General features: G+C 33.5%; 2 protein-coding genes across 2 annotated transcripts; both read left to right on the top strand.

Annotated features, from left to right (window-relative positions):
• The first annotated feature begins 386 nt into the window (after positions 1 to 386).
• LOC123842167 (olfactory receptor 14L1-like) lies at positions 387 to 1,271 on the top strand. The gene has a single exon (XM_045871566.2). The coding sequence runs from the start codon at positions 387 to 389 to the stop codon at positions 1,269 to 1,271; it is 885 nt and encodes a 294-aa protein (XP_045727522.2).
• A 9,541-nt stretch (positions 1,272 to 10,812) lies between these two features.
• On the top strand, positions 10,813 to 14,385 carry LOC135365288 (olfactory receptor 14K1-like). The gene is given in 3 exon segments (XM_064595630.1): positions 10,813 to 10,871; positions 13,429 to 13,667; positions 13,670 to 14,385. Coding segments are annotated over 3 exon segments (1,014 nt in total).
• The last annotated feature ends 296 nt before the right edge of the window (positions 14,386 to 14,681 follow it).

Below are 14,681 nucleotides of genomic sequence, written 5' to 3'. Positions count from 1 at the left end.
AATACATAAATCATAATAGATAATACATAAATATATCTAGGATTTTATTGGCTTTTAAAATAAAGTTCACATAGTATCTTCTTAAAGCCTTCATATAAATGTTAGTGATTGTATTGTAACCTTGATTACATTGAAGTTGTACATTATTATCGTATCATTGTCATAGAAAATAATACAAAAACAATTTTTAGCACTACCCATGCATTGAAGAAATTATAGTTTCCAAGATATGCTTTACCCCAGGAATAACTTCACAATCAGTGAATAACAGAACCAATGAAAAGAGACAGATTCTGAAGATTCAAGAAAATTTTTCTTGTTTCAAAAGAAAAATCATCATGCCTGAGAAATTAACCAATGTGACCCTAATAACAACATTCTTGCTCATGGGATTCCCTGAGGATCAGGTGCTACAGAGACTTTATGCTGCTTTCTTCTCCCTGGTTTACCTGATGGCGCTGATGGGGAACCTCCTCATTATCACCCTCACCACCATTGACCAGCATCTCCAAACCCCCACGTACTTCTTCCTGAAAAATTTGTCTTTGATTGATATCTGTTACATCTCTGTCACTGTCCCCAAATCCGTCATGAACTCTCTGACCAACAGCCATTCCATCTCCTTCGTGGGATGTGCCTCACAGGTTTTCCTTCTTGTTTTCTTTGCTGGCACAGAGTTTGCTCTCCTTCTGGTGATGTCCTATGATCGCTATGCAGCCATCTGCTGTCCTCTGCACTATGAGGCCCTCATGAATAGAGGTGCCTGTGTGCAGATGGTGAGAGCATCATGGTTCAGTGGGTGTGTCTATGGATCCATCCATGTAGCAGGCACATTTTCTGTCCATTTCTGTGGCTCCAACATAGTGCATCAATTCTTCTGTGACATTCCATCATTGCTCATGCTTGCTTGTTCTGGGGAGCAGATTCTAGAATATGTGTTTATTATTGTTAGTTTATGTTTTGTTTTTGTGTGTTTTACTCTCATGGTTGCTTCCTATGTTTATATTGTGTCCATTGTCCTAAGAATCCCGTCTTCACAAGGCAGGTTTAAAACCTTCTCCACCTGTATGCCCCATCTCACTGTGGTAACCTTGTTCGTCTCTTCTGGATCTATTGCATATTTAGGTTTAAACTCAAAATCCTCATCATCATTGAACCTCTTTATGTCTATATTATATTCTCTGTTACCTCCCAGCTTTAATCCTGTCATTTACAGCTTGAGAAATAGGGACATGAAAGAGGCACTTGGGAAATTTTTGGTGATAAAATGACAACAAATATATAAATATTCAAAATATCAATGACTGTGATACCTACTAATGTGTATCAAATTGTTGGTTTATACAATTAAGCTGATAATCACAAATAAAAATACTTTCAAATACAAATACAAATAATTTTGAATTATTTAGTTTATAAAATTGTTAAGTTATTAGATACCTATTGCATCATTGGTGTTGTTACATAGGATGCTGTACTTACAGGGCTAGACGGGCCTGAAAGTCAGTGGAGTGTCTTGGCCATTTCCAAATCTATGGAAATGTTCCCAATCAGTATCTTCACATCAATAGGCCACTGGTATAAAGTAATGTTTTTCATTTCAAATCCATCATAATCAGCATTGGTTTAATTCTCACTTAAAAGGGTTTTATAATATTTTCAAATTTTACATGTTTTATTATAATTCCAGATTGTGATTTATTTTTTTAATTTACTCTTGCAATAGTTATTAAAAATGAGTAATTGATTCCAAATTTACTACTTGTTTACCTTTCTTTCTTTTCTTTCTTTCTTTTTCTCTCTCTCTCTCTTTATTTCTTTCTTTCTTTCTTTCTCTTTCTTTCGTTCTTTACTTCCTTTCTTTAGATTTATTTATTTATTTTGAGAGAGACAGAGTGTGAGTAGGGAGAGGTGCAGAGGGAGAGGGCAAGGGAGCAGTCCTTAAGCAGACTCCCTGCTGAGTATAAAGCCTGATGCAAGGCTTGACCTCAGGACCCTGAAAATAAGACCTGAGCTGAAACCAAGAGTCAGATGCTGTACCAACTGAGCTACCCAGGCAACCCAATTTTTTTCTTTTATTTGTTTGTTTTGGCAAGAATTTTTTTAGAAGCTCATTTTAATTGATTTCTTAAATACTTAACCCCACAATATTGGACTTGCAAATATTCCAATTATAACAATCTTTATTTTATAGGCACAGTATAATGTTAACAGAAGTCATTGGAAATCACACAATGACATTTTTAAAAGTTATAAGTTTGCAAAGGAGACCATTTTTACTATGCAGTCCAAACAGAAACAAAATATTATTCTCACATATCCAGGAATAGGATAGTTAAAAGAAGACACCGTGTTTTATTCTTACACTTACTATTTGTAAATTTTGTGTTTCACAGAAATTGATGAAGGAATTTAATGTACCAAGAATTTGAAAGCAAATTTCAATTTGTTTTCTAAATTTTAATATGTTCTTTTTAATTTATTTCTAAATTTATTTCTCTTTAGGCTTACTTTTATCATTAAATTTCTTTTTTATTAATTTAAATGTACTTCTGGTTTACTTCTGTATACAAACACATTTGCATGGAAATCAATAATTTTTTAAATGATCTTGGTTTTATTCCATTAACTTTCCCTTCAATTATTCTTACTATCATCACATTCTTTTTTTTTTTTTTTAAAGATTTTTATTTTTATTTATTGACAGAGAAAGACACGGGGAGAGAGGGAACACAAGCAGGGGGAGTGGGAGAGGGAAAAGCAGGCTTCCCACGGAGCAGGGAGCCCAAAGTGGGGCTCAATCCCAGGACCCTGGGACCATGACCTGACCAGAAGGCAGACACTTAAAGACTGAGCCACCCAGGCTCTCCTACCATCACATTCTTGAAATTCTTGCAATCTGTCTTCTTTCTATCCGTCTCATTTCTCTCATGTTTGTTTTTCTTAAAATCAATTGTTTTCCAGATTTAAAATCAATTATGGCATAATTTCTCTATCATTTGACTGTTTACTTCTCTTTCAATTCATTAGTCCGTAACCCTAAGTTTCTTCTTTAATTTTCATGTTTCTGATAAAATTGGAAATGATGTGATGCTAGTTTGCTCTAGTCTTGGAACAGTGACCTTGATGATGATAATGGTTTTGATGATGACATGCCTAACTATAGGTCTAAGTGCTTCAGGTGATTTTGCCCATTATTTCTTATATCTCAGAACAGAAATTCTACAAGGTAACTACTACTGATTTTTATATGAAAAACTGGAATCAATAAATGTTAAGAAATGAATCTTAAGTCAGTTAGCCAATAATTAGCACTCTAACCATTGAATCTTAACAAGGATGCTATTCTGTATTAACTAAAGACATATTTGGAGGGACGCCTGGGTGGCTCAGTAGGTTAAGCATTTGCCCTCAGCTCAGATCATGATCTCAGGATCCTGGGATCGAGTCCTGCATCGGACTCCCTGCTCAGCGGGTAGCCTGCTTCTCTCTCTGCCCTCTGCCTGTCACTCCCCCTACTTGTGCTCTCTCTCTCACTCCCTCAGTAAAATAAATAAAAATCTTAAAAAAAAGACATATTTGGATATTATTCTCACACCATCCAACAGTTTTTGCAAGTTTTATTTTTTGATATTTATATTTAATTGTAAAACAATCATCTCAGCCCTGTAATAAATATCTAACTGCTAACATTCGTTGTATTTTTGTATAAAATATTATTGTTCTTCATTGACTAATGGTTAGAAAAGGAAGACTGTGGTTAACACATATGTTGAAATACTATTTGGAGATAAAATTAAGAAAGTATTTGCATATGCAAAAAGTTGGGCACAAAAATAGAACTACCCTATGATCCAGGAATTGCATTGCAAGGTAAGTACCCATAGAATGCATAAATACTAATTAAAAGGGATACATGCACCCTGATGTTTATAGCCACATTATGTACAATAATCAAATTATGGGAACAATTCAAGAGTCCATTGGCTGAAAATGGATAAAGAAGATGTGAGATACATATATGTATATATAAAAGAATGAAATCCTGTTATTTTCAAATACATGGATGGAGGTAAAGAGTACTATGCTAAGTGAAAAAAGCAATGAAAGATAAATACCATATGACTTCATTCATATGTGCAGTTAAGAATCAAAGCAAATGAACAAAAGGAAAAAAAAAGAGAGAGGGGGACAAACCAAAAAACAGACTCTTAACTACAGAGAGCAAACTGAGGGTTACCAGAGGGGAGGTGGGGGGGGGATTGGTTAAGCAGGTGATAGGTATTAAGGAGGACACATGTTCTTATGAGCACTAGGTGTTGTGTGGAAGTGTTGAATCACTTTATTGTATACCTGAGACTAGTATTACACTGTATGTTAGCTAACTGGAATTTTAACAAAATTTTAAAATATGCATGGCCCCATATGTTTATTGCAGCATAATTTACAATAGCCAAGCTGTGAACACAGCCCAAATATCCACTGATAAATGGTAAAGAAAATGTGGTGTATGTACACAATGGAATATTCTCATCCATAAAAATGAATGTGATCTTGCCATTTGTCCAACATGGGTGAACCTACAGGGTATTATGCTGAGTGAAATAAATCAAAGACAAGTACCATGCAAATTCACATATATGTGGAATCTAAAGGCAACAACAACAACAACAACAACAAATCAATTGAATAAACAAACAAAAAGCAGAATTAGACCTATATATACAGAGAACAAAGTGATGGTTTTCAGAGGGGAGGGTGGTGAGGGGATGGGAAAATTGGTAAAGAGGAGTGGGAGATACAGGCTTCCAGTTAGGGAATAAATAAATCACGGGGGATAAAGTTTCAGCATAGCACATGTAATCAGTGGTATCATAATCATGTTCTATGGTGACAGATGATAGCTACACTTGTGGGGAGAAATGCATAGTGCATAGACTTGTTGAAGAAGTATGATGCACACAGCATAGCACATGTAATCAGTGGTATCATAATCATGTTCTATGGTGACAGATGATAGCTACACTTGTGGGGAGAAATGCATAGTGCATAGACTTGTTGAAGAAGTATGATGCACACTTGAATCTGATGTAGTATTGTTTATTACATATACTTCAATAAAAAACAGAACTATTTTAAAAATCTCTATTTCAGTGCATATAAACTTAATACCTAAAAAAAATTAATTACCTCTAACACCTCAGTACTTTACAATACATCTGTTGTGGGAGGAAGATCTTTCCTTCTCCTTCCAAATTACTGAAGTATAATTCTACTTTCAGCAATTCCATAATAACAACCAGTAATATGATATGTCAAATATTGGTTCACAAAGATACAAGATGAACTTCACTAATGTTTCCTCTGAGCTAAAGGTCAGGTCATAGCAATAATTTCTTCCAACAGTGCGTGCTTTCCTGTTGAAGGAAATAGATGAAGAAAGGAATTACAACAAAGGATGTATATTCTTTTGATCAGAAAAAAAAAATATGAAGACTTGTAGTATAATTTTAAAAATATTTAAAATTTAGTAAAAGAATACTTTGGAACTGCTATCTTGTTAACTCATAGTAAAAATAGATACTGTTCAAATTTTTCTATTAATTCTAAATTAAAGCATTTTAATAAAATTCTAATTAATATTTTATTAGCAGCTTCACATGATCTTAATATTGCTTATAAACAGCATCTGAATTTGAAAATGAAATAGTCAAGTAAATAATGACAATTATTAGAACCACCTTTAACTGTCTTGTTACTATTTAGAATCTAATTGGCATGGATTTTCAAATCAGTAGCAAAGAAATATTTATCTGACAAATTCTGCAGCATGATTCAGTTAATGTGTTCCAACCACACAAAGAATTAATATCCTTCAAATGTAATCAGGATTGAAAAGTTTAAAAAAAAACGGAAACAATTTAAATTAATATATATTGAGAACACGGTATACTTAATACTTAACTGTAATTTTGAGACTAAAATAATGCAAAGACAATATAGAAAAATATTTTATATTTTATTATATTAAGATGAACAATAGGTATTCATCTATTATGCTCCAAACAACATTATATTATTTTAATGGTGTTCTATACCGGGGCGCCTGGGTGGCTCAGAGGGTTAAGCATCGGCCTTCGGCTCAGGTCATGGTCTCAGGGTCCTCGGATCCAGCTCCGCATCGGGCTCCCTGCTTGGCGGGGAGCCTGCTTCTCCCTCTCCCTCGACTGCTCCCCCTGCTTGTGCTCTCTCACTCTGTCAAATAAATAAATAAAATCTTTATTTAAAAAATGGTGTTCTATACAAAATTCTCAAAAATCATATGCACATCTATTGTCTGATATTTGCCATCTTTGATGGCATACTTTTTTCATATATATATTATATATATATAAATTCAGTTAATATTTATATATTGATTTGTTAAGCATGATAATTTATTAATACTGGATGTATTAATAAAATTATAAGAGATGATTCATTGATAATACTTTAAAATTGTACATTTCTAAATAAATCTATTTTAAATAAATGATAATAAACTAACAACCATATAAAATTTATATTTTATTCATAAGTATATAATTTTCCACATCTCCAAATATAACTGGCAGAAATAAAAATTTTCTTTTTTAAAATTTCCAGTTATGTCTTTTATTCTTCTGCTTGCCTTACTTCATAGTTCTTCATACTACAGTATTGATTAGAACTTGTGGATTGGCATTATTTTTGAAAATAGAGAAATTCTGGTGCTGACCCTGAAGAAGTAAGCCAACATGCATTCTACACCTGCAAAGAAATAAATCTGCTAACAGCAACATAGTTTTGGAAGAGGATCCTGGGCTACAAATGGGAACTCAGCCTGGCCAATACGTTGAGTTCAGCCTTGTGAAACCTGGAGCATAGGACATAACTAAGCTGTGTGCACACTTCTAACCCATGGAAAACACTTATTTATGATTTTATATATTTGTGGTCTAAGCCATTAGTTTATGGTAATTTGTTAGGCTTTACTAAATATATACAGTGTATAATCTCTGATTTCTGTTTAATTAAAAGTTGTATCACAACCTAAATTTCCTGTATCTTAATATTATGTCATTTTTTAGGGAGGTCAGACTTACTAGTTTACTTTGATAATCCTATTTACTAATATTTTTGTAACATTCTCTTTTTTTGTGGTCCCAGATTTATAACAACATAACATAACATAACAACATAACATAACAGTAAATAAATGGCCGATTTGCCAAATTGAATTTTTTCCATCATAGTGATAACACATGAATATTCTTTTTTCTTTCTTTCCTTTTTCTTTATTATGTTGTTAGCCAGCCTACAGCATATAGTACATCATTAGTTTTTGATGTAATGTTCAATGATCCATTAGTTGTTTATAACACCCAGTGCTCATCATAAAACTTTGGCAAAACTCATGAATATTAAAAATGAGAGAAACATATACCCCTATATATAGGAATCAAGATGTGACGACAATGCAATATCTTAAAAATAGAATAAGAGAATTCTTATGTGTTGCTCTCATTTTTAATCTTGCCTAGTTTTGCCAAAGTTTTATTATGTTTTTTACTGTTTTCAAGTCATTGCTTTTTATTTATATTTATTTATTTAATTTAAAAAAATATTTATAAAAATAAATTAATTTGTTTAATTTTGCATATAAGACCCAGTGCTCATTGGCTTTTAAAATTTTCTTTATGTTATTTCTGTTTTCCCAGTTAATTATTTTCCATTCTTACATTTATAATTTTCCTTTGAAACTAAAAGTATTCTTTATTGCTGAGATGAAGGTCAATAATATTCAGCCTTTGGTATTGATACACTTTTATATTTTTTAAACATTTTATCTATTTATTTGAGAAAGAGCATGAGAGCACATGAGAGAGAACATGAGAGGGGGTAAAGGAAGAGGGAGAGGGAGAAGTAGACTTGCACTAAGCAGGGAGCCCAACAAGGGGCTGAATCCCAGGACCTTGGGATGATGACCCAAGCCAAACGTAGATGCTCAACCAACTGAGATTCCCAGGTGCCCCTGGTATTAATAAGATTTTAAAGCAATAATTATATGCACCCTCTAAGTAGTTCTATATAACAGTGCTTCATACCAATCAATTCAAATGTCATAATTTTATTATATCTTCTTGACTTTTAGTGTTAATGAAAACATATTTATTCACTTTATATGTAGATATAAATATGACAGAATCATAGAGATATATGATAGATAGATGATAGATACATGATAGGGTAGATAGATAATACATAGAGATGGATTTTAACTCAAAATACTACAACACACTGCAAAAATTTAATTAAAAAAAGTTTATTTATTTATTTATTTATTATTTGAAAGAGAGGAGGAGAGAGAGAGAAAGGACATAAGCAGGGAGAGGGAAAGAGGAAGGGAGAGAAAGATCTTAAGCAAACTCAGTGCTGAGAGCAGAGCCCAACGTGGGACTGAATCTCATGACCCTGAGACCCTGACCTCAGTTGAAATCAGGAGTTTGATGCCTAACCAACTGAGCCACCCAGGCTCCCCTTAGTTATTAAATTTTGATTTTTTTATCATCTATATGTTTCTGAGCATTTTTTATTGCAGAAGGCTTCTATGTTTTCATTTGTTTCAAGCATATTTATAATTTGTTTTTCAATCATTTTTCTGGTGACTGAGTTAAGTACTTTGTCACATAATTCTAACATTTCCATCATTTTATTGTTGACAACTCTTTATTGTCTTTTCTCAGTTTGGGGATTTTCATTGTTATTGGTATGAGGAGTGAGTTGTTCTTTTAAAACTGGACATCTAAATTATAATAGTATAAGATACATGTGTCTTCTGTAAATCTTGTGTTTTAGCAGAACTTCTCTGCTATTGGTCTGTTGGGTAAAATGGCTACCTTGTTCTTTTTTTATTATTATTATGTTATGTTAATCACCATACATTACATCATTAGTTGTTGATATAGTGTTCCATGATTCATTGTTTGCGTATAACACCCAGTGCTCCATGAGGAATGTGCCCTCTTTAATACCCATCACCAGGCTAACCCATCCTCCCACCCCCTCCCCTCTAGAACCCTCAGTTTGTTTTTCAGAGTCCATCGTCTCTCATGGTTCCTTGTTCTTGATGGTTGAAAGTAGAAACCTTCATTCTCTGTTTGATCTCTATTAACATCTGGATGAGGGTGGAAGATGATGCTTATTAATACTGGGAAGGAAGTTTCAGGGAGTATATATTGTATATATATGTTAATAATGATATCACCTAGTTGAAAGTGTTATCGTGGGGTAGAAATGGGACTGAGTATACCATTCAATGTACTCAGAGGACTGCCTGGCACATATTTAAGTTTGACCAATATAACTATGTATTTAAGTGATAAATCCAGTTTATAAATAAAATTTCCTTAGAATTCATGACATTCAATGACTTCATTTTATAATGGAAAGAACTAGGGCCAGACAGTGAAAGGAAACATACTAAGCTAAGCACATTGATTATAATGCTTATTGAAAAAATGGTATATTTGTGTCTGTTTCAAGTATATAATCCTGACTCCATGTTTCCCTTCAATTTTTATCAAGTGCATTTAGTTTTTATACATTTTAATACTGTCACAATTAGGACATCAGCAAAATCATTAGAGAAATTATTATATCTGTATCACAAATGTTCAAGTTTAAGAAATATTTTAAATCAAAGCAGATTTTACAAGTGTGGAGAAAACAATACACAGTACTATAAATATAGATCATAAACAAAACTAATTAAAACCAAATTTCTTTGCACCCTCAAAAACATATAGAGGCTTAATATTTAGCTTGTCATATAATTTAGAACATATAAATTCATTCCCTCTTTTTTTTTCTTATTTTTTTTAAAGATTTTATTCATTTATTTGTGAGAGAGAATGAGAGACAGAGAGCACGCGAGGGAGGAGGGTCAGAGGGAGAAGCAGACTCCCCGCTGAGCAGGGAGCCCGATGCGGGACTCGATCCTGGGACTCCAGGATCATGACCTGAGCCGAAGGCAGTCACTTAACCGACTGAGCCACCCAGGCACCCCATTCCCTCTTGATTAAAATCTAATGTTAAATAAAGTGCACTGGACTCTATCTGTTGTTTTTTCTTCTTGCAGAGGCCCAGTAGTATATTTCCAATGACCTGGGAAAAGACATCTCTCAAAAGCAAGAGTATGAGGTGTCAGATATTCATGCCAGGGCTAAATGCCACTGATTAATCCCAGTTAATATGTTTTCATACAGAAATACACTCATAGTCCTGAAGGGACTCTTGCTTCTCTGTAGATCCATAGTTTTCCCAAAGGGTGATACACAACAAATTGAAAAGTATTTTATGCTCTTTGATAATATAAGAGGAAGACTTCAGACAAGATGATCATCATTAATTTCTCCCTCATACTATGAACAGCAGAAAAACTATCAAGAAAAGGAAGACATTGGGAATCAACAGAAACCTAGAATTTTGAATCATAGCAGGTAAGATGAACGCCAGGTATTCATAAATTTGTAGGAATATAAATGGGTGAAAAATCCTTTATGGGCTACATATGAACAGAAAGGTACAAAAAATGTTTTTCTCTATGAAAACTTGGATTTCAATAAGTAGCTATTCATGCAAGTAGAGTATTTATGTATATGCATATATATGTATGTATACATTTACTTTGAAGTATACACTTTAATTGCTTCAAAATGACCTGAATTAGACAGGAAGCCACCGTAGTAAGGGTCATGATCTTTGTCTACAGAGCACTACCTATGAGGCGTTATGTCTGATCCAGTCTCCATAAAAATGATTATCCCAATGGACATCCTTAAGAATCAAAGGTATGTATTATCTTCTTAACATGGGCATGAAACTAAATTTAAATCATATTTATAATAACACAAAGAAAACCTCATTAAGCATCTTCACCAGAAATCTCAGATCTAAAAAAAAAAAAAACAAAACACTGATGGTTCAATTATATAGAGTAAAACATAGTAATTTAAAACAAAACTACATAGCAAAGAGAGAAATCTATTTCATTGAATTTTTAAAACTCCCTAAGCCTATATTATCTTGTACAATATGGTGATAACACCAGTATTTAATGGAGTATGTTGATGTAGGGTGCAAATAGGATCAAACTATAATACTCAAAGTAATAAGATAAAGCCTGGCACACCCTTGAATTTGATTAATATTATTATGTACTATAAGCAATAAACCCAGTTTAGAGATGAAAGTTTCACTGGAAACATAAATCCAATCTCTCCATTTTGTGGTGGAAAGGACTAGGATCAGAGAGTAAAAAACAAATGTCCTCAATGAGAAAATAAGTTAATTACAGTGCTTGTTGGAAAAATGTATTCTTTGGTCCTGTTTCAATTATTCCATCCTGACTTCATGCTTTCCTTTAACTTTTGTCAATTGCATTTCATTTTTAGTCATTGCAATATGGGTGACAAACAAGACATTTAAAGACACATTAGAAAAATATTTTTTGTCTATATCACAAAAATTCAGATTCCAAATGTGTTGTCTCAGAAGATAGTTCCAGGGCAATTTTTTAAAAAAATGTGCAAAGTTCTGACTTTTAGGGGAATTCCAAAAAGTAATTATAAAATGATACTGTATTTCTTGAAGATATTGTAAAAACTTACTAACCTCTTACTCAACAATGCAGTCTGGCTGGCAAAGAGTCACTCGATTAATATTAGAGTGAAAATCTTCAGGTTTCGCTGCTTTGCCAAACACCAGAGCAGACACTTGACTCCTTCAATCTCAACTCTTCATCAGCTTCAAGGAAATCATCCATAAGACATATTAGTTGAAATTAGTCTTTACATCAAATTCTACAGTTATGATATATGCAGTCATAATATATTTATGATATGTCTCAATAAAATAAAAATAAATTAAAATATAGTAATCCTTACATGAGGACATAAATTACTAAATGCCTTGATAGCCTTCTTGGTTTGAACTATAAGTCAATTTTCTAACATTCATATTGATGCCACAATTATAATATGAGCCTTCTAAATGTGCTACTGTCTCATCTAGAATGGTTGTTTACTCCTCTCTTTCAAGAATTTGAGAAGACAGGGCGCCTGGGTGGCTCAGTCAGTTAAGCGTCTGCCTTCGGCTCAGGTCATGATCCCAGGGTCCTGGGATCGAGCCCCCATCAGGCTCCCTGCTCAGCGAGGAGCCTGCTTCTCCCTCTCCCACTCCCCCTGCTTGTGGTCCCTCTCTCGCTGTGTCTCTCTCTGTCACATAAATAAATAAAAATCTTTAAAATAAAATAAAATAATTTGAGAAGGCTTGACATATTGGATAGAATTCAGTTGAGATCCTCTTCTTTTAAGAATTAGTAAAAATTGACATTTTGTAGAAAATGACAAATTGTCTACAGCTAAATTTCTTGTATATTAGTAAATATTAATTAATTGTTAATAAGCATTAGTAATTATTAATTATTCTGTATAGCTTTTATAAGATATTTCCTACATGCTATTTTTCAAAGATACTATAACTTATCATTGAAGGAAGCATTTCTGCCAGTGATGCTATTCCTCATTGTTCTGTTTATATTTACCATTTTCAATTTATTCTCAACCACTTTTCTCTAAAGTTTGTTCCTATCTTGACCCAAAAAACATTGGATATATATCCTGGAAATGAATGTGTGTACAAGATTGTGTGAGCGTGCATGAACACATGTGGGAGAGTAGATGTATGAGCAGCCACTGGGTAGGAAAGGTGGACTTTTCCCCATATTCTATATCCTTCTCTCTTTTTTTCATCTATAACTATTATTTTTTTCATGGTAATGATATAAGTCCATATTTATTAATTCTCTGTCCACATTTTTGCATCTCCTTTCTGTTATACATTTCATTTTTATTCTTTAGTGTAATGTCTTTAATCATATAATGAAATGAAAATTTTTACTTACTTCTTGTAGATAAAGGTAATGTATCTAAAACCAATCTCTTTTACAAAAATATTCAGTGACTACCTTCTATTATTTGAAATGATTTGAAAACTTATTCAGTGTACTTAAGATTTCATTTAGAGTACTGAACTAATACTTCAGGATATATTTTATAAAGACACATGTTTCATCATAAACATACCAAGGACTCATAAATGAAAGGCTTTTCCTATTCTTTCTTCCTAGTCTTCCTGATCTGCTCACTTAACATACATCAAATTCAGACACATATTAGGGGTGGCATAGTGAAGAAGTCATAAACCCTAACATGCATGTCGGGGGAGTAAAAATGTGCATGTCTTATAAACACAAAATAGATGAATTCTTACATAAAAACATTCTTGGAAAGGAGAAAGACTTAACAAGAACCTGATGTTGTCTTTACTCTCCTTTGTCCAACATAGACTGGAAAACGTGACCAACCAGTCAGCAGGGATGGAATTCTTCCTCATGGTATTCTCTGACACCAGAGAGCTCCAGGTTTTACATGGCTTTCTGTTTTTGCTTATTTACCTGGTGACTCTTATGGGAAATCTCATTATTGTCCTGATCACTCTGAATTATTGTCTTCACACCCCCATGTACTTCTTCCTGAAGAATTTATCACTTTTTGATGCCTGCCTCATTTCCATCACACTTCCAAAATTATCCTGAACTCTTTATCCCACAGTGACACCATTTCTTTCTTGGGATGCGTATTACAGGTATTGTTAGTCATTCACTTTTCTGGGTCTGAGCTTTTCCTTCTAACTGCCATGTCCTATGACGGCTATGTGGCCATCTGTCACCCACTGCACTATGATGTCAGCATGAACAGGAGAGTCTGTGTGAGGATGACAGCTGCCTCCTGGTCTCTTGGGAGTATCTTTGGGGTCTTATATTCAGCTGGTACTTTCTCTTTATCTTTCTGTGGCTCCAGAAAATTTCCTCAGTTTTTCTATGATGTCCCCTCCCTACTGAAGATCTCTTGATCAAAGTCTTATGTCATCATTGATATTAGTGAGGCAATTGGGGTTATGTATGCACTTTTCTGTTTAGTGTCCATTGGCTTTTCATATATGTACATTTTCAGTACAGTGCTGAGAATGCCATCATTCCAAGGGTGGTCAAAAGCCTTTTCCACTTGCACACCACATGTCATAGTTGTAACAACATTTACTGTGACAGACACCATTGCCTATCTGAAGCCAGTCCCTGATTCTCCACATCTTGTGGATTTTTTGGTGTCTGTGTTCTATTCTGTGTTGCCTCCATCTTTGAACCCCATAATATACAGCCTAAGGAACAAGGAAATCAAAGCAGCTGTGAAGAGGTTTCTATGGAAACTAAGTCATTATACATTCTATGGGGAAAAACAATAAAACTAGAATATATAAAGCTAAATTCCATATATATATATATATATATATATATATATAATCTTATAATCTAGGGTGGACATCGATATCCTATATAATAAAATATTCACTTTATTTAAAAGTGCTAGGATAAAGTTGACATATTCATGCTTATTAATAAACATTCATTAACTCAGAACCTCCAAGAATAGCATATTCATTACCTAGTATCTGTGCATGTAAATTGTTTCAGAAACACTACAACAGTTTTTCAGATGGCTTACTGAAGATGTCCATGTACTACTTTTTTTGAATATGTG

The sequence above is a fragment of the Mirounga angustirostris genome, unplaced genomic scaffold (assembly GCF_029215605.1).
Source record: "Mirounga angustirostris isolate CCGP_5_RB_7025 unplaced genomic scaffold, mMirAng1.0.hap1 SCAF_7, whole genome shotgun sequence".
NCBI classification, from domain to species: domain Eukaryota; kingdom Metazoa; phylum Chordata; class Mammalia; order Carnivora; family Phocidae; genus Mirounga; species Mirounga angustirostris.
The sequence above is the reverse complement of the archived record's forward strand: the minus strand, read 5'-3'. Positions and strand labels throughout refer to the sequence as shown.